The sequence below is a fragment of the Herpailurus yagouaroundi genome, unplaced genomic scaffold (genome assembly GCF_014898765.1).
Source record: "Herpailurus yagouaroundi ecotype Mexico unplaced genomic scaffold, PumYag 77, whole genome shotgun sequence".
NCBI lineage: Eukaryota > Metazoa > Chordata > Mammalia > Carnivora > Felidae > Herpailurus > Herpailurus yagouaroundi.
The window spans coordinates 48,680,400-48,707,973 of NW_024412388.1; the positions used below are offsets into that span (position 1 = coordinate 48,680,400).

A 27,574-nucleotide genomic window follows, 5' to 3' on the forward strand; every position below is an offset into this window, starting at 1 on the left:
GGTGGACGTGAGGCAGGGTTAGAGGGCCTCTCCTGGGAGAAATTGGACGTGACCTGCCTCTTACCCATGTTAGACACGCCTGACCTGAGGTTATCCACATCTCGGAGCTTGAGAATGTAGGATTTGGGGATGCATTTTTCTGCCTTCCTGTTGCCAGGAAAGGGGAAACTTGACTTGGTTGTTTGAAGAAGCACCGTGTGTATTGTGTACTGAGAATGGCTGAGAAAGGATCTCCATTTATGATCCATGTGTTCCGTTGTGAATGTGATGGAACAGTTCAAACTATGATGTACTATGGCAGAATGTATGGCTAAAACTCAGATTTTCTAACTCTAAACCCATGGCTCTTACCAATGTTCCATGGTGTGCCAACACTTAGAAAGGTATTTCCTTTATATGAGACAGTCTGACATCAAAAATTGGAGGAGTAGAGAAAGAACATGGGCTTTGGAATCGGGCAGGACAAGGTCAAATCCTGACATTCCTCCTTCTATCTGTATCACCTTGGGCCTGTTACTTGAACTCTCTGATCCTTTCCTTCTGCATATGTTGAAGGGGGGAAAGAATATGTATGCTTTATGGATGTTGTGGAAATTAAATGAGATAACATTTAAAGAGCTTAGCCCAGTACTCAGCCGATCTTAGATGTCTTGTATGTTTGCTGGAAAGACACGAAAGGAGACCACTATCTCTTGGGAAATAATTCAGATGATGCTGATGCTGATGATGAGCTGGTGCTGGGGTCACTGTGGTAGTGGTGATGGAGACGTAGCTACCATTAACCAAACTTTTATTTTTAAACATCTGCTCAGTATCAGAGCAACCATATGACATTGCCATTTTCTTCATTTTATAACAGGTCTTCCTGTCTCCAAATTCCACTCCTCTCCTATACGACACCCTAGTTCTCAGAGTCCAAGCCTAGAATATCAACAATGAATCTACTGGAGAAGAAACAAAGAAATATTTGTCGCAGACTTCTTTTTTCCCCCATTTTGCTATTTGAAACCCTGTGAAATATGCTTCGCCTGTGCTTTATGTATGTGGAGCCAGTAAATATAGGTCATCATCAGAAATTCCTTGAACTTATTTATAACACTGTGGACCAGCAGTGGCTACACTCTCTTCTGTCAGGGATCTCAGCATCAGCATCTTTAAGACATCAATATTTTGAGATATACAGATAAGTAAATATCAGCCACTAATTATTGGGTTTTTACCTTGGAGAAAAAACCCAAGAACCAGCAGTTTGAAATCAGACTACCTGGATATGAAGCCCAGCCCTGCTTCTTGTGAGCTTTGTGAAGTTGGTTAAGTTACTCTCCTCATTTGTAAGCTTCCATTTCCTCATCTCTGAAATGAGGTTGATAACAGTTGGAAGAATAAAATGAGACATGCATGGGGAGAGCGTGTGTAAAACGAGCTCAATTCATACTAGCTCACATCTAGGGTTTCTTCCTGTGCAAAAGCCTTTGTGCCCTGGATGGGGAGCTCTGTCACTCAGGGTCCACCCAGAAAAATGTAAAGTGCTCTAAGTATTTAACAAATAGAATTTAGTACACATAAAAAAGGTGACCCAGATCATGAAGGGGCCAAGAAGGGCTATATCCCCATAAAGCAAGCTGGAAATCAGCGAAATAGAAGCTGCTACTACCCCTTTAGGCTAGAGGGACAAAGGAAACAGGTTACCAGAGTCCAAGGGTGGCAGACACCAGCAGATGTTAGAGCCATGCGGCCCTGTCAGCAGGGCTGAAGTCATCATGCAGGAGGAGACATGCTTTGTCTCTCCGCTTCCTGCAGCCCTCAGATCTCCCAGCCGACCTTGGCTCACTTGGAGTCTGGGAACCGCAGTCTGCAGGCACCCACGGTCCTGAGCAGAGCAGAGGACTTGATGAAAGCCAATAGGAAGTCTTACAGGCTCAGTCTCCGACCTCAGTTGCCTGATTGCCGAGACCTCGCTGCTGTGATAACCACCACGGAAAGTTCGAAAGAGTCTTCCTCCCCCCTGCTGATGGGCCTCTGATGAACAATGGCTGAGGTTTTCAAGTCGCTGTGCTTGGGAAGGTAGAATTTGGAAAAAGCCTTGGAAAAACCTAGAAAGTTGTTGGAATGTAAGGGCCTGTCAGTGGCCCTCTAGATCCTGCTTTCTGGAAAGGCCTGCTTGCCTGGGCAGCCAACACCTTTAGTAACTGGGGATTTGTGGTCCGAGGAGGCGCCCCCAACCCCGCCTTTCCCCTGGCCGATTCCTGCAGAATGCAGCAGTGTAGACCCACTTCCTGGGGAAACCTCCCTGAACCCCTGCCTGGGAGCTCAGCTGTCCTTGTGGTCCCCACGCCCTGTCTGTCCTGACCCCCTGCATTGAAGTGCTCCGTTTAGGGCTGTTTCCATCCCACCACACTGTGAGTACCCCCGAGGACAGGGAGTTGTCGTCTTTATCCCTGCACCCCCACAAATCGGTACTTTGGCCTCCTGCTCTGCACTAGCGACTCTGTGGAGGCTCCACTGCTAAGCATGCGGATAAGACAGGCCAGTTTCCAGAAGCTTTTATTATAGAAGAGGCAGGCAGTGGAGGGTTTTTAAAACCACCGGTGTCTCGTGTGCCAGGGATGTTCAAGGATGGGTTTGAATATTGAACAGGGAGACTCCATCTTGCCTGGAGGACCAGGGAAGCCGCCTGAGGAAGGAACATTGGAGTGAGGAATGGGCAGGAGTTAGCCTGGCCAAGAAGTAGGGGAATGGCATCTGAGGTAAGGGAGGAACAAGTGCAGAGGTCTTGAAGTGGGAAAGAGAGTTGAGAGTGGGGGGCGAGGCTGGCACTGCATAGAGCTGGGGAGGTCAGTGGGAGCCCAGGCTCGGCCCTGCCTCAGCGTGCGCTACGTCCTGCCTGTATTGTCCTGAGGAATGTTTGCAGCTCCCCCCTCACAACACCTGCTATATAGCGTTGTGCATAGGAGATACTTGCTGGAGGGGCGCCTGGATGGTCAGTCCATTAAGCATCGGACTCTTGGTTTCTGCTCAGGTCATGATCTTGAGATTTGTGAGTTTGGGCCCTGAGCTGGGCTCCGTGCTGGCAGCAGGGAGCCTGCTTGGGATTCTTTCTCTCTCCCTCTCTGCCGGCCCCTCCACCACTCACAACCCCCCGCACCTCAAAATAAATAAATAAACTTTTATTTTTGAAGAAGAAGAAGATGCTTGTTGGCCATTTTAATAAATGATGTGCAATTCTAGGGTCTAAATAGTCTTTTTTTTTTTTTTAAGGGAGAAAAAGGGTACCTGGGTGGCTCAGTCTTTTAAGCTTCTGACTTCGGCTTAGGTCATAATTTCATAGTTCATGAATTCAAGCCCCACGTTGGGCTCTGTGCTGACAGCTCAGAGTCTGGAACCTGCTTCAGACTCTGTGTTTCCTTCTCTCTCTGCCCCTCCCTGGCTTGTGCTCTCTCTCTCTCAAAAGTAATGAAACATTTAAAAAAACTTTTTTAAAAAAGAAAAAGTCATTTAATTGTATCTACCAGGCAATCTTTCAGTACAAAACAGAGGTACAATTTAGATCATAGCTTTGACGGTCCATTTTGTGGTCTGTTATGAAAACTCTAAATTTTGAGGATACAAAGGCAACATAAGGAAGCAACTGCCACAACATTGTTAGCATTAATTCAGCTCATCTGGCCAGTTGTGTGAGCTCTGGGTCATTGGCCATAAGTACATTTACCAAAAATCACTTTATCTACATAAAGGCCAAGAGGCTGAATTCACTTTAACTCTTTAGTTGATATTTACCTTCATAATAGCATATAAAGGAATGTTCAGTTTGCTTGCCCTAACTCTCTGCTACTGTCACAAGAGACTGAGAGGCAGAGAAAGGAACAACGAGGCTTAAAGTCTTCAAAGTCTCACTGATAAAGAATACATTCATTGCAATTATATTCTTTTTTTTTTTTTTTCATTTGAATCAAAGCTAGTCAGCGTATGGTGTAATAATGATTTCAGGAATAGAATTTAGTGATTCATCACTTAAGTGTAATACCCAGTGCTCATCCCACCCAGTGTCCTCCCTAATGCCCCTCCCGCATGTAGCCCATCCCCCCACCTAACACCCCTCCAGCAACCCTCAGTTTGTTCTCTGTATTTAAAAGTCTCTTACGGTTTGTCTCCCTGTCTGTTTTTATGTATATTTTTTTGCTTCCCTTCCCTTATGCTCATCTGTTTTGTATCAAATTCCACATATGAGTGAAATCATATACTTGTCTTTCTCTATTTTCGCTTAGCATAATACATTCTAGCTCCATGCACATTGTTGTAAATGGGCAAGATTTCGTTCTTTTTGATTGCTGAGTAATATTCCAGTGTGTGTGTGTGTGTGTGTGTGTGTGTGTGTGTGTGTGTGTACATATGTACATACATACCATAGCTTCTCAATCCATTCATCTGTTGATGGACATTTCGGCTCTTTCCATACTTTGGCTATTGTCGATAGTGCATCTCTAAAACTTGGGGTGCATGTGCCCCTTTGAAACAGCACTCCTATATTCTTTGGATAAATTCCTAGTAGTGCATTTTCTGGGTTGAAGACTAGTTCTATTTTTAATTTTTTGAGCAACCTCCATACTGTTTTCCAGAGTGGTTGCACCAGTTTGCTTTCCCACCAGCAGTGCATAAGGGTTCTTTTTCTCTGCATCCTCGCCAACATCTGTTGTGTCTTGTATTGTTAATTTTAGCCATTTTCACAGGTGTGAGGTGGTATCTCATTGTGGTTTTGATTTGTATTTTTCTGATGATGAGTGATGTTGAGCATCTTTTTATGTGTCTGTTAGCCACCTGGATGTCTTCTTTGGAAAAGTGTCTATTCATGTATTTTACCCATTTCTTCACTGGATTATTTACTTTTTGGGTGTTGAGTTTGATAAGTTCTTAATAAAGAATTGGAATACTAACCCTTTATCTGCTATGTCATTTGCAAATATCTTCTCCCATTCTGTCGGTTGCCTTTTAGTTTCGCTGATTGTTTCCTTTGTTGTGCAGAAGCTTTTTATTTTGACAAAGTCCCAATAGTTCATTTTTGCTTTTGTTTCTCTTGCCTCTGGAGACACGTGGAGTAAGAAGTTGTGGCCAATATCAAAGGGTTTGTTGCCTGTTTTCTCCTCTAGGATTTTGATGGCTTCCTGTCTTACTGTTAGGTCTTTCATCCATTTTGAGTTTATTTTTGTGTACGGTGTAAGAAAGTGGTCCAGGTTCATTCTTCTACATGTTGCTGTCCAATTTTCCCAGCACCATTTGTTGAAGAGACTGTCTGTTTTCAAGTGCATATTCTTTCCTGCTTTGTCAAAGACTAGTTGGCCATATGTTTGTGGGTCCATTTCTGGGTTCTCTGTTCTGTTCCATTGATCTGAGTGTCTGTTTTTGTGCCAGTACCATACTGTCTCGATGATTACAGCTTTGTAGTATAGTTTGAAGTCCGAGATTTTGATGCCTCCTGCTTTGGTTTTCTTTTTCAAGATTGCTTTTGCTATTTGGGGTCATTTCTGGTTCCATACAAATATTTGGGTTGTCTGTTCTAGCTCTGTGAAGAATGGTGTTATTTTGATGTTTATTTTGGTAAGGATTGCATTGGATATGTAGATTGCTTTGGGTAGTATCAACATTTTAACAATATTTGTTTTTCAGACTCATAAGCATGGAATGTTTTGCCATTTTTTTGTGTGTCTTGTTCAATTTCTTTCATAGGCTTTCTATAGTTTTCAGCATATAGATTTTTCACCTCTTTGGTTAGGTTTGTTCCTAGGTATTTTATGGGTTTTGGTGTAATTGCAAATAGGATCGATTCCTTGATTTCTGTTTCTGCTGCTTCATTATTGATGTATAGAGATGCAACCAATTTCTGTACATTTATTTTATACCCTATGACTTTGCTGAATTCATGTATGAGTTCTAGCAGTTTTTTGGTGGAGTCTTTTGGGTTTTCCACATAGAGTATCATGTCATCTATGAAGAGTGAAAGTTCGACTTCCTCCTTGCTGATTTGGATGCTTTTATTTCTTTGTGTTGTCTGATTGCTGAGGCTAGGACTTCCAATACTGTGTGAGAATGGACATCCTTGTTATGTTCCTGACCTTAGGGGGAACTCTCTCAGTTTTTTCCCACTGAGGGTAATATTAGCAGTGGGTCTTTCATATGTGGCTTCTATGATCTTGAGGTGTGATCCTTTCATCCCTACTTTCTTGAGGGTTTTAATCAAGAAAGGATGCTGTATTTTGTCAAATGCTTTCTCTGCATCTATTGAGAGAATCGTGTGGTTCTTATTCTTTCTTTTATTAATGTGATGTATCACATTGATCGATCTGTGGATATTGAACCAGCCCTATATCGCAGGTATAAATCCCACTTGATCGTGTTGAATAATCGTTTTAATGTATTGTTGGATCCAGTTTGTTAGTATCTTGTTGAGAATTTTTGCATCCATGTTCATCAGGGAAATTGGTCTTTAGTTCTCCTTTTTACTGGGGTCTTTGGTTTTAGAATCGAGGTAATGCTGGCCCTGCAGAATGAATTTGGAAGTTTTCCATCCATTTCTATTTTTTGCAACAGCTTCAAAAGAATAGGTGTTCCGTCTTCTTTAAATGTTTGGTAGAATTCCCCTAGAAAGCCATCTGGCCTTGGACTCTTGTTTGTTAGGAGATTTTTGATTACTGATTCAATTTCTTTACTGGTTACGGGTCTGTTCAAATTTTCTATTTCTTCCTGTTTCAATTTTGATAGTTTATATATTTGTAGGAATTTGTCCATTTCGTCCAGTTTGCCCAGTTTGTTGGCATGTAATTACTCATTATCTGCTCTTATAATTGTGTATCTGTGGTGTTGTGTACTTTCCTCTTTCATTCGTGATTTTATTTATTTGAGTCCTTTCCCTTTTCTTTTTGATCAGTCTGGCTAGGGGGTTATCAATTTTGTTAATTCTTTCAAAGAACCATCTCCTGGTTTCATTGGTCTGTTTTTTTTTTTTTTTTTTAATCTGATATCATTGATTCCTGCTCTCATCTTTATTATTTCCCTTCTTCTGCTGGTTTTGGCCTTCACCTGCTGTTCTTTTCTCAGCTTTTTTAGGTGTAAGTTAGTTTGTATATTTGAGAACTTTTTTCCTTCTTTAGGAAGGCCTGGATTGCTATGTCCTTCCTTCTTATGACCACCTTTGCTGTATCCCAGAGGTTTTGGTCTGTCATGTTTTCATTTTCATTGGCTTCCATGCAGTTTTTAATTTCCTCTTTAATTTCTTGTTTAACGCACTGATTCTTTAGTAGAGTGTTCTTTAATTGCAAGTATTCATGGTCTTTCCAAATCTTTCTTGTGGCTGATTTCGAGTTTCATAGTGTTGTGGTCTGATCTCGATCTTTTTATACTTAATGAGGGCTGATTTGTGTCCCAGTATGTGATCTGTTCTCAAGAATGTTCCATGTTCATCTAGATAGTCTTCTTAGCTCTATCATCACATTTATAACTTCATTTATCTGGGAGGTATCAACAAATAACAGTCTGGAGAAGAAGCCTGAGCTTATACTGTTTATGAGAAAGTCTCCGTTATCTCACATTCGTTTAACAGAAACTCGCTGGCAGTCACCCTACCCTTTACCTTGAGAGTTCTGTGATGAGTAATTGTAAGAATGGGGACCTAGAGAGACCAAAAAGATTGAAATCATCAAACAGCTCAAGTGCCTTCTTTGAGATTGAAATGTGTTGTGCTAAATCAGATCCATTCAGCTCTGCCCTTTACTAGCAGTGTGACCTTGGTCATGTCACTCAACCTCTTCGTACCTCCGTTTCTCCACCAATGTGTGTGGCATTACTAATACGAACTTGAGACAGGGTTAATATAAAATGAGATCGTCCATGTGAATATGCAGCATGGTGCCCTGGTATTTCCTGGGCACAAAATCGCCAATAGCTTCACCTTTTATTATTCTAATTACAGTTACTATTAATACTACAATGTTAGATACTATACATTGACCAGAATGGAGCGTAGACATAATGTGCTTCCTAGCTTCTCGGTGGCAGGCAAGTATGTTCTGTTGGTTTCCATTTGAGACTGGCTTACACAGGAATGCTTTCTTAACATTTAGTTATAAAAAGGAGTGTTGTATGCTTGTTCTTGGCTTTCTTTTCTCGTTTTTTTTTAAGAGGGTTTTGTTTTATTTTGCTTTCTCGCAGGAGTGATTGGAGCAGATGTGAGAGGGCATGGCCTTGCCTGTGAGGGACAGCCAGTGACGTCACGGCTGGCTGTCATCTGTGGAACATCTTCTTGTCACATGGGGGTGAGTCTGAAGGGCTGAGGGCGGGGCCACCACAGGGGATGGAGGGGGGGGCAGCCCAAGAGGAGATGTAAATGGCTGGCCCCTCCTTTGCCCTTCAATTCCTTCCCGTCCTGCTGCCTGCCTGCTCTGTTTAGCCACAAGCCCAGCCCTTCTCCCAAAAGCTGTGCTTAAATTTGCCAGATCTTTCTTTTCCCCCTGAGCTAGATTCTTAAAAAGTATGAAAAGGTTTGAGTCTGTCTTTGACATCAGCCTGGTCAGAGAGCCCAGGCGTGAGGGGTGAAATTGGATCCAAAAATGGCAATGCCTTGCTCCCAGGCTGATCTGTCCCTAATGGGTCTCTGAGTCTCCTCTGCACAGGGGTGTCTGTTTTCCTTGGCCACGGGGCTCTCTCCCAATCAATATAAATCCATCTCCCTAGAAGCAGCCTGATGATCTATAGAATTAGGCTGCGTATCATGACTTCAAAAGAACACTGATAAGCAATTTTCACTTTGTTAATTTTTCTCCATGAATTAGTGGAAAGGCGTTCTCCAAGATTGCAGTTAAAATTTAGTGCCTGCCCTAAAATTTATATCTTCTTTAAATGCATGAGTCTGAAAGCATTCCATTTCGATAAGTACCCATTTCTACCATATTTTTATTTAAAAGTCATTACTCTGTTAAACTTAGATGGACGACTCCTTGGATGTTTCCCAGATGAGTAAAATAGAGAGAGGGCGGGGGGAGGAGGCGGAAGGCGGGTGAGGATTAGAGTGGACACAGTCTGGGGCCGAGTCTCTGTAGCCATGGAAGGAATCATGTGCCGTGTCAAATGTGGGGCCTAGTGACAGTAGGGCCTAGTGAGCCTTTTTTTTTTTTTACCATTAAATATTCTGATTGAGTAAATAGTGATACATCTACTTACTTATGGACCCCCTCTTCTCGTGTCCAGAGCTGTGCTCAGCCTTGGGGACGTGAGGGTGACATGAAGGCTCCTGTTGATGAGGCATGGTTACAGCAGCCATTACAATACAGTACAAGGCCCCGGGGTATCAATTTGGATTGAACTTGTGATCCTGAGCATCTGCGATATGCCGACATTGTGCATGGCTTCCCAGTGCAGGGGGATGATGGAGCCAGCCCCATTGGTTTCCAGTTTTAGTCCCTCTGCTTACTAAGTATGGGCCCCCTGGCAAGGCGCTGACCCCCTCCAGGCCTCAGATTCCTTATCTGCAAAATGTGGAGATCTCTAGTACATGGCTCCTAGTGTTATGATCAGGCGATGAGGCTATGTGATGTGCTTCCCATGAAGTAAGCTCCTCACAATGGTTAGCTCCTGATGACTAGCACTGATGCTGTTGGGCAAAAAGGAGACAGTGACTGACTCTGTCTGGGAATGGTCCAGGGTTAGGGACACCTTCCTGAGGGGACCCTTGTGTTAGACCTTCAGGTCATAGGTTTCCTTGACCCTGCCTTTTTCCCGGCCAAAAAAAAAAAAAAAAAGTTTTCCTTTTATTTGTTTCTGTGGACAAGGTTTTAAGTGGGACTTCTTTTAAAAATTTTTTGGTAATGTGTATTTATTTTTGAGACAGAGAGAGAGCATGAGCAGGGCAGGAGCAGAGAGAGAGGGAGACATAGAATCTGAAGCAGGCTCCAGGCTCCGAGCTGTCAGCACAGAGCCCGACACGGGGCTCAAACTCACGAGCTGTGGGATCGTGACCTGAGCCGAAGTCAGACACTTAATCGACTGAGGCACCCAGGTACCCCTTTAACTAAGTTTTCAAAACCCCAGCCTCTTTGTCCCCTTAGCAGCCCTAATGGTAGGGCCCAGCTGTCCCTGAAGGAAGAGATCTGCAGAGGCCTCAGGCCGCCTCAAGCAGGAGGCACCCGTTAGGGCAGCTGGTCCTTATTTCCCTTGACACGAGTGTACACTGGTTAGCCTGTCTTAATTGAACACTGATTGAAACCTATTTAAATCATCCCCCATTTTCACAGGGACACATCTAATCTGGTTTCTCCTGTGAAATCTGAATTTTAGGCATTTTTACTACACTTAATTCAGATTCCCGAGCAAAAGCAAGTCCAAATGAATGTGAGGGACTCTGTCAGGTCTCCCCCCGCTCTCATTCTCCTTGTCTATTAATGGGGATAGTACTCCCTTTTCGTCTAGGATCCATTTTGCAAGTTAGGCATCCAAGGCATAGAAAAGTCCAGAAATTTTCCCAGGGCCACAAGCTGTTAAGTGAGAGCTGAGAACTCAGACCTAGCTCCATCTCAATCCCAAACGCATTCTGCTCAGTGCCTCGCTGCCTTGAGCACAATTGTAATGTCCCGTAAAGACGTGGAGACGGCCTGGGCTTCAGAGCTGTGAGATTCAGGTTAAAGCCCTGCTCCTCCACTCTGTGGTCTTGTGACCTGAAGGGAGCTACTTAACTTCTCTGAACCTCTGAGCCTTCCTCCATCCCCTTGGGGTGGTGCTGCCTGTTTCATAGTGTTGCTGGTGAATGTGACTTGTGGACGTACATACCTAGTACATAACAGACACTCAGAAATGGTGGAGATTCTTAGTGCACTTGCCTAGTGATATACAAGGCTCACTTGAAGCAACTGTTTGGGCTTTAACGAGTTTGATGGGCAGCTGCAGTTGGTTGCAATGAATTAGGGCCATAAAATGCCAGTTTATTATGGTCGTGTTGTGCTGGGAATAAAGTCCCCACCCCCACCTTGCTTTGTACTTGGGAGTGGGAAGGGACCTTCGGGGCCAAGGGTATTAATCATCAGCTTTAATGTTATGTGGTAAGGGCGAGACTGTGGTCATGCTGGCATCAGAAAATGGCTTTGATCTTCCTCAGGTGCTGGGCGCCCAGGGAGCCAGCAACAATAACACCTTTGTGAGGTGTAGGAGAGGTGCAGGTCTAAGGAAACACTCCCAGGGAAGCTCAAGGACCCCCTTTGTTGTGCTTCTGGCAAACAAAACCACCAACTGTCAGGAAAAATTCACCAGACAGAACACAGGGACCAGAGGGGGCTCTGGGCTTTTCTAAAAGTGGTTTTCAACCTGGCCTTAAGGATTCTGTTTCTTCTTGTCTGCACACTACTGACTTTTTTGATTCAGTAGGTTGATCGAGCCAAAATTCCCAGGAATATTTTGTGCTTGATCCAGGCTGCCTCTTTCTAGATATGAATGAATGGGTGGATGTCCAAGTAACCAAATGTTGATACATACTTGGAAATTCCTCACCTCCCAGTCCCTGTTACTTCTAGGAATCTAGAGAAAAAGCCTGAGGTTGAACATAAGACTTACTAATCAGGTCTTTGATATTTTGAAAGATAAGCGTGTGGGTTGTACATTTATCTTCCTTTAGATGTTTTAATTAACGGGGAAAAAAAATACGTGTTCTTTTTCTTAACTCCACGAAAGCAGGGCTGCTTGTTCAGAGTTAATTACCACCAAGTCACCGAAACCCAAGATAATACACAGCAAGGGTTAGCCAGGGGTTGAAAAGTCACGGGGTCAGATGGAGATTGATTCTTGCCATCGCTCCAGCACCCCTTTCCTTGACTTGTCAAGTCGGGTTGTAACTTGGCACCTTGTCTTGCAGTTAGCACGTCAGATGGCGAGAGGACCCCGGGAAGTGGAACGAGTGTTGAGGAGGCAAGATTTGAACAGAACAATAGTTGTTGAGAGCTGGGAATTCTATCCGCATCTTTAATCACCCAGAACCGAAGCTCTTTCAAGGGCTTAGATGAATGTGGGGATGGAGGTTCTCTGTCAGTCTCAAAGATGTAGTAGGCTCCTTTGCCGGTCCCATTGCCTACTGTGTTTAGGTAAGATACTTCACCTTTCGCTACCTCAGTTTCTCCATCTGTTAAATGTGGGCAATACTCTTTACCCATAGAGTTGTTTTGAGGGTGAAATGGGGTGATCTTTGAAAGCAGCTTGGCACTGTACCTAACGCAAAAGACCAAATACAGTGCTATCATTGAAAGTGATCCATTGAGGCCGGAATGATCCATGTGGAAATGGATTGAATTGGGGGCATCAGAGTGAACTCATGTGTAGCATAATATAGACTACAGATGGATACATATAACGAGTATTTATAGATGCGTGTAGGTATACAGGTTAGTAAACATACGTATCTCCTAGCTCTGACAGCTCAGAGGCTCTAGAAACAAGGACACCCCAGCAACTTGGTGTTCCAAGCCTAGCTGGTATCCAGATCGTGGTTTCTAATACCTTTCTCCAATAAAAAGAGCCTAGACTCCATGGAGAAATGGTTGATTTTAAGACTGGAGAGGAAATAGAGGAGATAACCCTGGAGCATCTTTTAGTGCCAGAAAGCAAGGAAATGCTCAACAAACAAAACAAAATAAAAAAGGGGTATCAGGAGCCAACTGAGGGTGCTGCCAGTGACCAAAACTGGAGCAGTGTGGGCAGCAAAGTAAAGTAGTATTATATAATGACCCAAAGTATAACATAAACATCATGAGTCCCTAGGGATATACCTAAATGAACCAATGAATGAATGAATGAGACAAATCTCTCATGCAGAAGAATTCCAAATAATTTATGTTGGTACTCCCCCATCAAGGGGGTGGGGCATCGCTTCCCACTCCTTAAGGCTGAGCTGTGTTTAGTGACTTTCTTTCAGAGAGGACAGTGTGAGAAGGGGAAAAAGTATAATTTTACAGTGGAGCAGTCTTGACAAATGCTACCTCTGCCAGGTGGCCAAGGTCATCAGCAGCAGTGATAAGCCATGTTGATAATATGTACCGTTGATATGATGTCATGAGAATGGTGCTTTATCATCCTCCCAAAACCTATATCCACAGTATCCCCCTAAGGAAAACATCAGCAAATCCAAGTTGAGGGACACTGTATGATATGCCTGACCAGTACTCCTTGATGCTGTGAAGGCTATCAAAAAACAAGGAAAGTCTTAAGTAATCATCACCGCCAAGAGGAGTCTAAACAGATGTGGCAACTAAATGTGACCTGGGATTCTAGATGGGGTCCTGGAACAAACACAGGACGTTAGGTGAAAACTCCGCAAATTTGAATAAAGTAAGGCGTTTAGTTAGTAATAATATATTGATATTCTTCTTTAATTGTAGATCTACAATAGGTATACCTCATGTGGGATATTAATGATAGGAGAATCTGGGTGTGGTGTATATGGGGACTCTATACTATCTTGCAAATCTTCTGTAATCTCAAATTAGTCTAAAATTAAAAGTTTTTCAGGGCGCCTGGGTGGCTCAGTCGGTTAAGCGGCCGACTTCGGCTCAGGTCATGATCTCGCGGTCCATGAGTTCGAGCCCCGCATCGGGCTCTGTGCTGACAGCTCAGAGCCTGGAGCCTATTTCAGATTCTGTGTCTCCCTCTCTCTGACCCTCCCCTGTTCATGCTCTGTCTCTCCCTATCTCAAAAATAAATAAAACGTTAAAAAAAAAAAATTAAAAAAAAAAAAGTTTTTCTTTTTTGAGAGAGAGCACATGTTAGTGGGGAGGGGACAGAAGGAGAGAGAGAGAATGAATCTCAGGCAGGCCCCACACCTCTAAAAGTTTATTTTTAAATCATTTATTAAAGTCATTCATTCATTAAGAAAGCATTTTCTTAAGGGTGCCTGGGTGGCTCAGTTGGTTGAGCATCCAACTCTTGATTTCGGCTCAGGTCATGATCCCAGGGTCGTGGGATCAAGCCCCACATCAGGCCCCACACTGAACATGGAGCCTGATTAAGATTCTATCTCTTCCTCTTCTCCTCTCCCTTGATGACTCTTTCTCTCTTTCTCTTTCTAAAAAAAAAAAAAAAAAAAAAGGCATTTCCTTGTACTTGCCTGGCTAAGTGCAAAATATGATGAAAGTATCATGCCTGCCTTAAGACAAAAAGGAGAAAACCACAACACAGATGGAAATTGCTGTGGTAAGTGCAACACTGGAGTATGGTGGGAATAGGGAGAAGGTCCTGCTCAAGTCTTGAGTAGACAAGGAAGTGTTCCTATAGGATGGGACATTTCCCTGGTCCCACTGGGACACCTCCTGCCAGCCCAGTTTCAGGCCCCGAGCCCTGTCTTCTTCTCTTCCTGACTTTGTTTTTCTTTTCTGTGTCCACAACACCATGCAGGTGACTTCCTCTGTCATCTGGATGGGATGTGGTTATGTATAGGCCCATCAGGAGGGCACCATAAGTGGGGTGAACAGCCACGTGCCTTTAGCAAATGACCTTCTGTTAGTAGGGTCATAGCTAAGAGTAGAGTGGGCAGGTAGGACCAGTTTCTCTCTCTTGGTCTTTTTAGCAGGTGGCATTGGCAGAGGTCATTGAGAAAGGTAGACAGGGAAGGGAGTCCACTTGGTGCACATAGGACCACTGTTAAACCTAACGATGGAAGAATTGGGGGGTCTATGCATGAAGTAGCCTGCGCCCTCTTCATTCACCAGGACCTGCTGCTGTCAGCCTTCCAGGAACGAGTATTCTCAGGAGACTCTCCTGTGGAGACTGGCCCAGGGACCCACAAGCACATTTATTGAAAATAGAATATATGTTGGGACGCCTGGGCGGCTCAGTCGGTTGAGCGTCCGACTTCGGCCCAGGTCATGATCCCACATTCTGTGAGTTTGAGCCCCGTGTCGGGCTCTGTGCTGACAGCTCCGAGCCTGGAGCCTGCTTCGGATTCTGTGTCTCCCTCTCTTTCTCTGCCCCTCCCCTGCTCATGCTCTGTCTCTCTCTGTCTCAAGAATAAATAAAAACATTTAAAAAAATTTAAAAAAAAAAGGAAAACAATATATGCTAGACATTGATTTGTCAAGGAGATGGTTGAGGTGGCTCCGTGAGCAGTAAGAGACAGATAATGCACTCAGGAAGCTTAGGGTTGTGCTTTTCCTGGCATTTGAAACTAGGGCAGTTCTACACTATGCTGGACAGAGGATGTTTAACATCTCTGGCCCAGCCTCAGTCATTATGAGACAGACAATAGTATTAGCTGCTGCCATCTATCAAGCACCTACTGTGTACCAAGCTCTGTGCTAAATCCTTTCTGTCATGTGATGAGCAATTCGGTGAGATAGCCACCATTACTGTCTTCATTTCACAAGTGAGGAAACTGAGGCCAACAATAGTTCAGTGGGTCATGCCATATTTGAGCCCTCTAGGGGACTGACCCCAGAGTTCTTGCTGTTCCTTTTCAGTGAAATAGCTTCTTGCAGAGGTCCAGAGGAGAGGAAGAACAGGCTCAGTGAAAATAGGGGCAAATGTTGGCACAGACATCTTTCTGAAACAAAGGTTTGAATGATAGGCCCCTGAGAAGATGCTCAGCATCATTAGTCATTTGGAAAATGCAAGCCCAAACCACAGGAGGTAAAGTACACTTACTGGAGTCGCCAAACTTGGGGCGAGGATGTAGAGACTGAAACTTCCACGCTGCTGGCGGGAATGTGAAATGGCACACCCAGCTTGGAAAATAGGTTAGTGGCTTCTTACAGAGTGAACCTACACCTGCTGTGTGATCCAGCCATTCCACTCATGAAAACCTATGGCCGTTCAAAAACCTGTACAGGAATGTTCACAGCAGCTTTATTTGTAAATAAATAAAGCTTTATTTTCCAGGCCCCTGCTGGAAACAGCCCAAATGTCTATGAATGGTGAATAGATAAATCCACTTCTGATATGTCCATTATAATGGAATACTACTAAGCGATGAAAAAGGAATGAACTGTTCATATAAGATACAGTATGGATTAATCTCAAAATAAGTATGCTGAGTGATAGAAGCCAAACCAAAAAAAAAAAAAAAAAGTACAAACATATATAATTCCATTTATTTAAAATTAAGAAATGCAAACTAACCTTGAATGACAGAAGGCAGATCAGTGGTTGCCTGCATTGGGACAGCAGGTGCAACGACACCTAGAAGGATGAGTAGAGCACAGAGGGCACAAGGAAACTTCTGGGGTTGGTGGATACATTTGCCTTGATTAGGTAACATCTTCACTGGTGTATGCTGTGTCCAAATCTAGCAAATCTGACATTTGAATTATATGCAGCTTATCACATGCTAGCTACACCGCAGTAAAACTTGTTTAAAACACAGAAAAGAAGGGGTGCCTGAGTGGCTGGGTCAGTTAAGCGTCCGACTCTTGATTTCAGCTCAGGTCACTATCTCACAGTTTGTGTGTTCAAGCCCCACATCAGGCTCTGTGCTGACAGCGTGGAGCCTGTTTGAGATTCTCTTTCCCTCTCTCTCTGCCCCTCCCCCCCCCAAATAAATAATAAATAAACAAAAAAAAAAAAAAAAAAAAAAACAGAAAAGACCAGAAAAAAACAACACAAGTAGTATCTGCAGTCACTTATATAGTGCTTACTATATTTCAGGCACTGTTCTGTCTGTAGAAATGATTTCATCCTCATATAAGAATTGTGCTTGGGGCGCCTGGGTGGCGCAGTCGGTTAAGTGTCCGACTTCAGCCAGGTCACGATCTCGCGGTCCGGGAGTTCAAGCCCCGCGTCGGGCTCTGGGCTGATGGCTCAGAGCCTGGAGCCTGTTTCCGATTCTGTGTCTCCCTCTCTCTCTGCCCCTCCCCCGTTCATGCTCTGTCTCTCTCTGTCCCAAAAATAAATAAACGTTGAAAAAAAAAATTAAAAAAAAAAAAAAAAGAATTGTGCAATAAGGGGCACCTGGGAGCCTCAGTCAGTTAATTGTCTGACTTCGCCTCAGGTCATGATCTTGCAGTTCATGAGTTCCAGCGTTGGGCTCTGTGCTGACAGCTCAGAGCCTGGAGCCTGCTTCAGATTCTCTGTCTCCCTCTCTCTCTGCCCTTGCCTGCCCATGCTCTCTGTCTCTCTCTCTCTCTCTCTCTCTCTCTCTCTCTCTCTCTCTCTCTCTCATATAACTAAATGTTAAAAAAAAATTGGGGGAACTGAGGGGCGCCTGGGTGGCTTAGTTGGTTAAGCATCCAGCTTCGGCTCAGGTCATGATCTTGCCATTCCCGAGTTTGAGCCCTGCATCTGGCTCTGTGTTGACAGCTCAGAGCCTAGAGCCTGCTTCCAATTCCATGTCTCCTTCTCTCTCTGCTCCTCCCCTGCTCGCTCTCTCTCTCTCTCTCTCTCTCTCTCTCTCTCTCTCAAAAATAAATAAACGTTTAAAGAAATTTTTAAATTAATTTTTTTTAATTGTACAATAACTGTTAGTTTTCCTGTATTTTCTTTCAACCCACATCAGTTCTCTAGCTACTCTGACATGTTTTATTATTTTGTTCTTTTGGCCCCTAGCACAGACCAATAGTTATTTGTGTTTTACTGGTACCGACTTGTATCTCAGATGAAGCTGTCTTGCTTACTGAGTCCATGTCTCCTGTGGCCCCGTTTGGCCCCTCCTGTCCAGTTTGAAGCTAGGGCTAGGTGGATGCTTAGTGAGTGTGTGGTCGGATTGCTTCCCACCCACTCGCCCCCCAACCCCAGAAGTGTGCAAGTGCTTGGATTTTCCTGAGTGCCTTCTCACTCCTTGCTGATCCAGTGGTGTTGCCTTTCATCATCTGTCTCCACTGAGTGGGGCCTGACTGACTGGGAGAAGCCCCCTGTGTGAGAGTTAATGGCAGTCAGTTGCCCACACCACCTTACCAGAGAGATCTGGATGTTCATTTGGCCTCTCTGGGAAGTAACATTTTCACTGAACAGTGTTAGTTCGTGGGACCTGGGAGACACAACTCAGCCACAGCTGCTTTCTCTTCTTCCATCTGCCATGACAGTCTTGCATAGCTTTCCATTCCCATGCTCTGCACCCGCCCCCCCCCCCATACACACCCCCTGTGGCCGGGGGAGGACATGCCCCCCCCCCTGGCCCCCCCCCCCCCAGCAGTTCATCAGGATGCATTTGGGCTCACAGTCGTTCTGCAGCCTGACATTTGTTGTCTTGGGAGAAGATTGTTCAGGAGCCCTAGGCTCTGGGCTCTAACCAGAGAAATGCCACCCATCAGACGGTGCCATGTTGTTAGAGCCGTGCTGTTTGGGTGATTGCAGTGGTGTGGCCCTGTGGCTTCCTCACGTCATCCAGGAGGAAGTTACCCCAAAGCAAAGCCTGTGGCCTGAGCTTGGGGCACCATGGTTTACTCAGGCCGGTGTTAGAGGAGGTGTTAGAGGAAATGATGCTCCACACCATTTCTTTAAAGGGAAATACAAATTTAAACCACCATGAGAGCTACAGCACGCTTTTAGATTGGCTGAACTTGGTGTGAGGATATGGGGACTAGAACTCTCTCATGCTGCTGGTGGGGATGTAAAATGGCACAACCGCTTTGGAAAATAGTTGAGCAGTTTCTTACAAAGTCGCACCTACCATGTGACCCCCATTCCACTCCTATAAAAGCTGGGCAGGGCTGTCCGGACCTATGTTAATGGAAGGCCACCAGGAGCACAGCAAGGTCGGGTGACCCAAGGCCTCTCAGAAGGTCAGAAACTAAAGCTTCTGGTGGGAGTCTATCAACTGGCCTGAGCCCAGCTTTCCACAAAAGACAGCAGCTTGCCTGGAGGAATGATCAAAGAAGCAGAAGAAAAAAAAAAAAAATTAGCAGCAGTAAGAGTAACACCTAACATGTACTTCATGCTTATCGTGGGCTAAGAAATTTAAATTGTATGATCAAACCATCCTAATAACCTCTTGCAGTTATCAGAATTATCCTCCCCTTTACAGGGATGGACACTGAGGGTCAGAAAGACAGAGTCCTTGCCCAAGATTACATTGCTAGTAAGTCCTAGAGATCTGTTTCCCATGCTGCTGTTTGAGTCCAGAGCAGATACTCTCAACTCTTAGCAGAACGGTAAGACAGAGGCGGTGTGGCAGGCGCACGCGTGTTGTATGGGAAACGGGGGTGGAGTGATTACAAGGTAGATCTTTTCCACAGCCTGATGAGAAGAGCCAAGTTAGACTTGGATCAAAGCTGAACCACAGTACTCTTGTTTTCCCTTCTTCCCAGTCTTTCAGATCACCGCCTTCCACGAGGCCACCCGTCTAACGATAACAATAAAAATAAACAGCCTCACTTGTCACCATCGTCCCCTGGGAGGAGAATATTTATGAGACTCCTTATTTAATCTTCCCTGTTTCCCTGCTGCTCTGTGGTCAAGTACTTGAATAGGCACTTTGAAGACACGAGGCCAACCTCCCACTCATGAAGATGTTTTTATATTTGTTTAGAAGACCATGAAATGAAAACCACGTTGATTTTTTTTTCCCCTTTTCCTATTTACTACTCATCTGCTGTGTGGGTAACTCTGGTACTGTGGCGGCTAAGGGTGACCTAGCAGTTATGGAAGTGTTTGTGCTTTGCTGGTGGCTCAGTGCACATGAAAAAGATGCTCAAGGGAGCTTGGGTGGTGCAGTCAGTTAAGTGTCCGACTTCGGCTCAGGTCCTGATCTCACAGCTCGTGAGTTCAAGCCCTGCGTTGAGCTCTGTGCTGACAGCTCAGAGCCTGGAGCCTGCCTCGGATTCTCTGTCTCCCTCTCTCTCTGCCCCTCCTCTTCTCGTGCTCTGTCTCTCTGTCTCTCAAAAATAAATAAATGTTAACAACAACAAAAAAAATGTCTTTTTTAAAAAGATACTGGAGGCGCCTGGGTGTCTCAGTTGGTTAAGCATTCGACTTCAGCTCGCGTCATGATCTCACAGTTTGTGGTTCAAGCCCCACATCGGGCTCTGCTGACAGCTCAGAGCCTGGAGCCTGCTTCTGATTTTGTCTCCCTCTCTGTCTCTACCTTCCCCCCCTCTCATTCTCTCTCTCTCTCTCTCTCAAAAGTGAATAAACATCAAAAAAAGAAATTAAAAAAAAAAAAGATGCTGAAGACAGCCTTTACAGAGCCCTCTCGCCAAGGATCAAGTACTGTGCCCATGACCTCAACACCCGTCAGCTCACTTCTACATACATTTAGTTCAGGGGTTTTAGTAATTGTGCCTTGTTGATTTTCCCTTAGTTTTTCATCCCTTTCTCCCACTCTCCTTATATGCTCTCAGGGCCTCTTCTTTCGTATCGTCATTAAATTTTTCTACTTTTTTGTTCCCCAGAGCCATGGTAAGTGTAGTTTTTCTTCTAATACTTACACGGTGTTAGAGCACCAGGAGCAATAATATCTAAGAAATCAAAGGTCCCAGAAGACCCCATGAGAAGTTGATTGAATAGTCAAGACTGTCGGATGCAGGCTGAGAGTCCCTTCCTAATGAACAGTCAGTGGCTCCCTGTTGCCAATGCAAAAAAGTGTTCAAAATGGAGAACCAAATGGACATTTGGCCATGTTGTTCAACATTCAGATTACATTCAATTAAAGAACAATTGTAGAAATCGTAAATCCAGAGGTGGTGAGAGTTACTTCAGTGCCATTATGTATTTTTTAAAGCTCTTTTAATGAAAGATGATTCACTTATTATAAAATTCCCTCCTGCCATGTGTTTTCAAAGCCTCTAGAGAGCTGAGTTTAGTGATATTTGAGAAAGAGGAAGTTTTACTGTGCGTCTTTTAGGTTACACTATGAAATGATAGCAGCATGTAGCCTTTATTATTTAGAGAGGGAATAGAAAAATCATCTCAAAGCAGTAAATTTCCACTTACTGTGCTTAGCACCATACCTGACACACAGTTTGGGACCAGTATGTGTTGCATTGATAGATGGACAGAAGGACAGGCAGAAACATACTGGATAGCCAGTATATGATATACTAGATATCCATTAGAGTTCACTGAAGATCAGATCACGCCATACCAGTTTGATTTTCTTTTTTTGGTGGATTTATGGGCTATGCTGTGAGAGGAAGTTCCAGCATGTAAGCTGTCTGGTCTTCAGTAAGGCTTTAGGTTCTTTCTTTGATTAACAGAGTCTTCCCAGTTGACACAAGGCATTGGTCAGTCCACTCACAAAATTTTGCCCACTTGAGAACTGAGTTTTCATTGTATTATAGCTTGAAATAGGCTAAAAGCAAAAACGTGAAAGTAACTGAAAAGTATCCACGTCATCTAATTGCTGAAGTTACGTGTGGGCTTTTCAGACGTTGGTTTTGGCCTTGTGTGGAGCCAGGACAAGACTGGGTGTTGGTTCTCTGTGTCAGGAGGACATTTAACTGGAGGGAGCTCCTTGACATAGACCAGTCATGGCGCCTCCCTGACTTGGGCACCTATCATCTGCCTGCGTGTTAAAACTTACTTAAAGTTCCTTAGGTATCCACGTAGCTCCTAGCTCAGAGATTTACTGTGATCTTGGAATGCAGGGCTAGGGTTCTCTGGAATTGGGGAAATGGCCTATGAAAAAGAAGAGAGAACCTAAGAGAAATAGGCCAGTAATATTAACATATATATTTGTTTTTCTGTGGTGTGCAAGACACTAACTTGCATGGACCTGACTACCCTGATAGACTCCCAGTGAAGATACGCCTCAATATGAAGTCTGATAGCTTCATGGCCCTGATGAAAATCTCCCAGTGAGTCTCCTGAGTCCTACAATCCTAGCTGGGCGAGGGGGCTCTCCTGTGATCTGGACCCTACCCACCTCTAGTTTTATCCCCCACCATCCTTTACTTTTCATCTGCGGTCTAGCAGGTATATGCACACACATCCTTATCTGAATTGCATGGGGCCAAAGACGTTTGAGAATAGAGAATATCCATATTTTAGAAAGTTAATATTGGTGTCTACACAGTATACAACATTACACAGCCAGGCAGGTCTGGGATAGCACCCATAATACAAAACATTAGTATTTCTGCAGTAAAACTTACTAATATTCACACCAAGCCTGTTAAGTAGATTCTACATAGTTTGATAAGTTCAGATCAAATTTGGCCAGCAGAGGAATCAGGGAAAAACTTGGTAGGTGGAATGCTTTAGATGAATACAGACTTCTATCCAGTCTTTGGGAAAAGAGTCTGTCTGCCCTCATTTAAGTGCCTTTCAGGCAGGTGTTTTCTCTGTGCAGAGTGGCTCCGTCTCTCTTCTGCGTGGTGGGTCCCATCATCACCAGAATCATCATCACTGTTATAATTCACATTCATTGAGCATGTTCTGTGTTATTTGATATCCACAGCAAACTCTGGGATGGTTTCTTATTGTGTTATGGTGAGGAAACTGAGGCTTGGAGAGGTCACACAGCAAGGAGTGGAGCTGAGGTTGTGCTAAAGCACAGGGAGCTCAGAGCCCGTAGTCCCGGTCACTGTGCTGTGCTTAGTGTGTGTGTTCCCCAAAGTTCCAGTTTAGATGTCTCCATGGGGCTCTCTTTTCTTTCTCTGCCACGTTGAGTTCACCATGCCCCCCCGCCTTGGCCTTCATAGCTCTTCCCGCACATCTCCAGTACAGCACGTGTCATTCTCCGTGTCTTCCCCATGAGCCTGGGCTCCTTGAGCAGTTGGGGAAAAGTCTGCTGCATGCTCCATCTGTAGGGCACACAGTAGGTACTCAACATACTTTATAGTCAGGTTCACCCAGAGAGATATGCTGACAGCAAATAATTTGTATCCATGAAATAGCTATTTAAACACCAAACCCCTAGTTTAAAGGTGCAAAATTTGGTTCTAAAAAAGAAAAAGAAATACTCAAAAAGGAAAAGTCTACTCGGGTTCATGCAGGGTGTATAAAGAAGAAGAATTTGTTAGGGACAACATGTCAAAAATGAGCAAGGAATATATTTACATTAAAGGATAATGATAGCTAGGATTTATTACATATGTACTATGTGCCAGTTCTGCGGGAGGCAGTCTGTATATAGCATTTCTAATCCTCACTGTTATGATACGTTAAGATTAATTTAAGAAAAAGAAAGATGTAGTAGCCATGTTTTAGATCATAATAAAAGGTAATACTAATAGATTAAACAAAAGGTAAATGTCACTAGAAGTCAGTAACCTAAAATGACCCGAAAGGAGTACATTTCTCCATCTAAGAGATGATGGAATTAAGGTCAAAGAGATCAGAGAGCTAGGACATGTCAGGGGAAGCCAGGTCTGGCTGGGCTCCTGACTTTTGTATCCATTCCTTGAAAATGTTAACATGGCATCATGAACGTATCCTGTTATCCTACCCAGGACTGGGTCCAGCCTTGAGCTTTGCTTTGAGAAAAATGTGCTGGAACCTGGAACCTGGAAAGAAGCATATAATACACAGCTACAATGTTGAAGATACCGGCCCCCACTTTTGTTCATTTTTAATTTTTTTACTCAAAAATGATTTCAGACTTACACAGACTTGCAAAAGTAGAATTCTGTATACCTTTCATCTAGATTGTCCTAATATTTTGCATAAGCATTCTACCCATATTTTATATGTGTGTGTAAATTGTTTCATCTGAATCATTTGAGAGTAGGTTGCAGATATAATGCCCATTTACTCCTAAATACTTCAGTATGTGTTTTATGAAAACAAGGATATTCTCTTATATAGCCATAATACAACTACCATATCAGGAAATAAACACTGATACGGTACTAGGGGCGCCTCAGTAGCTCAGTCGGTGGGCATGAGACTCTTGATTTCGGCTCGGGTCATGATCTCACATCAGAGATCATGATCTCTTCGTTGTGAGATCAAGCCCCACATTGGGTTCCGTGCTGAATGTGGAGCCTGGTTAAGATCCTCTCTCTCTTCCGCTTTCTCTGGCCGTTCTCCATTTGCGAACATGTTGTACTTTCTGTCTCTCAAAATAAACACTAAAAACAACCCAACATTGAGGGGGCACCTGGGTGGCTCAGTCAGTTGAGTGTCCTGCTTTGTCTCAGGTCATGATCTCAGGATCTCAATTCAAGCCCCTGAAATCCTGAGATCCTGAGATCTCATGATCTCAATTCAAGCCCCACATCAGGCTCTGTGCTGACAGCTGGAGCCTGCTTGGGATTCTGTGTTTCCCTCTCTCTCTCTGCCCCTCCCCTCCTGCATTCTGTCTCTCTCTGTCTCTCAAAAATAAATAAGTTTAAAAAGTTAATAGTTCTTTAAAAAACCAACACTGAATACAAGTCTATTATTGAATTTGTGTACCTTATTCAAATTACATCACCTGTCCACACAATGTCATTTACAATAAAAGAAAAGAAAATGTTTCTCAGAGTTTGGGATGGTTAGAAGATGGGGTAGTTCTGACTGCTTGAGAGAAACCTTAGGGGTTGAATTTGGTTTTTTTTGTTTGTTAAAGCTTTTGTGATGATAAAATGACTAACTTGTTCTTGGTGCTTTGGAGTTTGTTGAATGCCTTGTGGAACTTGATAGAATAACTAAGTGAGGCCCAGTGTTTTCTTTTTTCTTTTTTTCAAATTCTTACTTAAATTCTACTTAGTGAACATACAGTGCAACATTGGTTTCAGGAGTAGAGTTCAGTGATTCATCACTTACATTCAACACCCGGTGCTCAGAGGCTCAAAGAAACAGTGATTTATGCAGCATCCCACAGCTAGCAAGTGATAGGGCCAAGGCTCAGATACTGTCTGAGGAAACCCCGAGCCTGTCCCTCTGCCTCCTTAATCAATTCATCCTTATTTGCTCAAATTGAAAGATCAGGCTGTAAGAGCTCTTGATTCTCTCTCACTAGCCCCATTGTGATTGGAATTCTCCTCCCAGCGCAAGCTGTTAGTTCTCAGTTGACATGCATAAAATGGACCTGAGGAACTCCCTAAAAATGCAGTTCCCCAGGTCCCACTCCTGCAGGGTCTGAGTAAGTGTGACTGGGAAGGAGTATATACCAATGTGTACTTCTAACGTGTGCCCAAGTGATCGTAATGTGGGGCTTGCAGGAAAACCACTTTTACCTTCCCAGGAGTAACCATTAGATCTATCGTTGCTTCCTCAGTGCTTTGCAGAGCATCTTGTACACAGGAGGACTCTGAATTTACACTTGATGAAATGTAAGAGTGAAGTCAGTGAATGTAAACGACTAGAAACTGAAGGAAATCAAGTTGGACCGTCAGTCCCTGTGGGTTTGGGACACTCTAGGGGGTTCCTTGAGCCCTCTCCCTTTCAAACAAAGTCTCTCTTGGTGGGCTTAGGGGCAGATGGCCTGGGAAGTCTGGACTTGGATAGAGGACCTGGCGGAATGTGCCAACAATCAGAGACTGTGGAAGTCTTCTTTTCTCCTGAAAAGCAGAATGAAGTGAAACAGTGAGAGACCCCATTTGCAGCTCTGGGCAGACAAACATAGAAACCAGAGCACAGACAGGATGCAACAGGAAACCACAAAGGCCTAAGATCTCTCAGGGTAAATAGGAAGCCAGAGTTTACTTTCGAACCCACAGTGCCAAGCCGAAGCACGGAGTTTAATCCAGATCTGTGCCCAGCCCTTCCTGGACCCCTGGCACAGAGGAAAGCTGATGCCACCTGGGTGAAAGCATTTTAAAATGTTTGTTCTCATCAGGCTTGGAGGAAGCTCCTTTTGTTTGTGCTGGTGAATAATTTGGGGCACAGGTGCAGCTTGGACTTGAAAGCATTAATTGGTCTCCCTGGTTTTCCCTGCATTGATATCTGAAACCCCAGTCTTCCTCTACAAAGTAATCTTAATCCACATACATTTGTGAGGCATTTGCCATTGACAGCCAGCTTTCATACACTCCATCTGTGGACCTCTGCGTCCAGGTGCCTAGTGGGGGAACACTGCTGGACGCTTAATACGCATTCTGTGTTTGTTGGATTGGCATGCGTAATCTCACCCCATTGCTGCCGTTACACTGGAAAGTAGTAAGTAGGATACAAATGATCTTCACTGTTTTGAGATAAGGAAAATACAGCGTGGTAGAAAAGACATGCGTTCTGAAGTCAGACCTGTGCTTACATTCGAGATAGTTAAACTTCCTTATCCAGAGTGCCTTCTTTTATTCAGTGAATTTTGAGCATCTCCGATGTGCTGGGCACTGGAGGGAACATAACGGGCACAAGTAGAAACTGACCTTACAGTCTAGTGGAAGGGAAGGATGTTAAGCAAACAGTCACAAAAATATATGATTATAGACTTTGATAAATGCTCTACATTCCTACCCTGGTGGTGGGAGTATGAACTGGTGCAATCACTTTGGGAAACAGCATATATGAATATATGCATACAGCCTGCACATATAGCCATATATGAGTATGCATGTAGCCTGTGCTGCACCAATTCCATTCCCAGGTAAAAACCTAGAAAAACTATTGCTCCTGGGTGCCTGTATGTACCCAGGGACAAGTACACAAGTATTCATTGCATTATTTCTCATAGTAGCCCCAAATTTGGATCAACCCAAATTTCCACTCATCACAGAATGGATAACTCAATTGTATTCTTTTCCTACAGTGGTATACACATTTAAAACGAAGGAACTAAAGCTACATGAACAACACAGAGGGATCAATTTTAAGTGAAAGAAACAGGATATGAAAGAAATACAGAATCACTTTGTTCACAGGCAATTCACAAAGAGGCAAGAGAAACCATGCATTTTAGGAATGCATATATAGGTACCAAACCTAGAGAGTCAAGAAAGGAAATGACTGCTACAAATATCAGGACACTAGTGGATTACATGGCTGGGGGTGCTAGTTGTTGACATAGAAAGAAGCCATCTGGAAGGGACCTGGGGAGCTGGCATTTACTGGTGAAAGATCCATGAGTACTTATTATCAGTCTTAAAAATGTACACGTGTTTAATATGCTCTTCTGTATATATGATGCTATGTAATAGATCATATAGCTATATATATACCTATATGATATATATAGGTGCTATAAAGTGAAGGAACAACCATGAGAGCAAAGCCAAGTAACTGATATAGTTTGGGTGGTTGGCTTCTGTAAGGCAGTGATGTTTGAGCTGAGATACTTTGATTAGGTAGCTAAACAGAGCTGAAAGGAAAGGAGGTGCCTGCCTGGTGGTGGTTGAGAAGAAAGTAGTCCACAAATTGCGTCAGGATAATGGGAGGGAAATTGGCAGATTCCAGGTGGCATAGGAGAATGGAGAGGCATCTGCTAAGGCTGGAGAAGCAAAAAGGGGCAGGGCTGGCTGGATTTATAAGCATAATGAAGGATTTCGGTCTTTTAAGAGACAGTGAAAGACTTTAGGCATTGTGGGTAACATAATTGGATTTACAGAGGACCCAAATAATTGCAATTTGGAGAACAGGTTGGAGAGATACCAGAGTGGATGATTAGAGGACCAGATAGAAGGAGATTAGGGGTCCGGTTGAGAGGTGGCACCATGGCAGTTGCCTTGGATTATGGTGGGGGAGATGGAGAGAAGTGGATATATCGGAAAAATGTTTAGAAGATGCAATCAGTGACTCTTTGTGCAATGAAAGAACACCAGCATCACAG

The 27,574-nt window shown here is 43.8% G+C and overlaps 1 protein-coding gene across 11 annotated transcripts in view; it reads left to right on the forward strand.

The window, feature by feature from the left end:
• The window catches only part of FGGY (FGGY carbohydrate kinase domain containing), a 427,457-nt gene that overhangs the window by 234,384 nt on the left and 165,499 nt on the right, over positions 1 to 27,574 (forward strand). For all 11 annotated transcript variants that reach the window (XM_040470413.1, XM_040470412.1, XM_040470410.1 and 8 more), the window contains one exon: positions 8,200 to 8,303. In XM_040470413.1, coding sequence (XP_040326347.1) covers positions 8,200 to 8,303 — 104 coding nt within the window. The remainder of the gene's footprint in view (positions 1 to 8,199; positions 8,304 to 27,574) is intronic.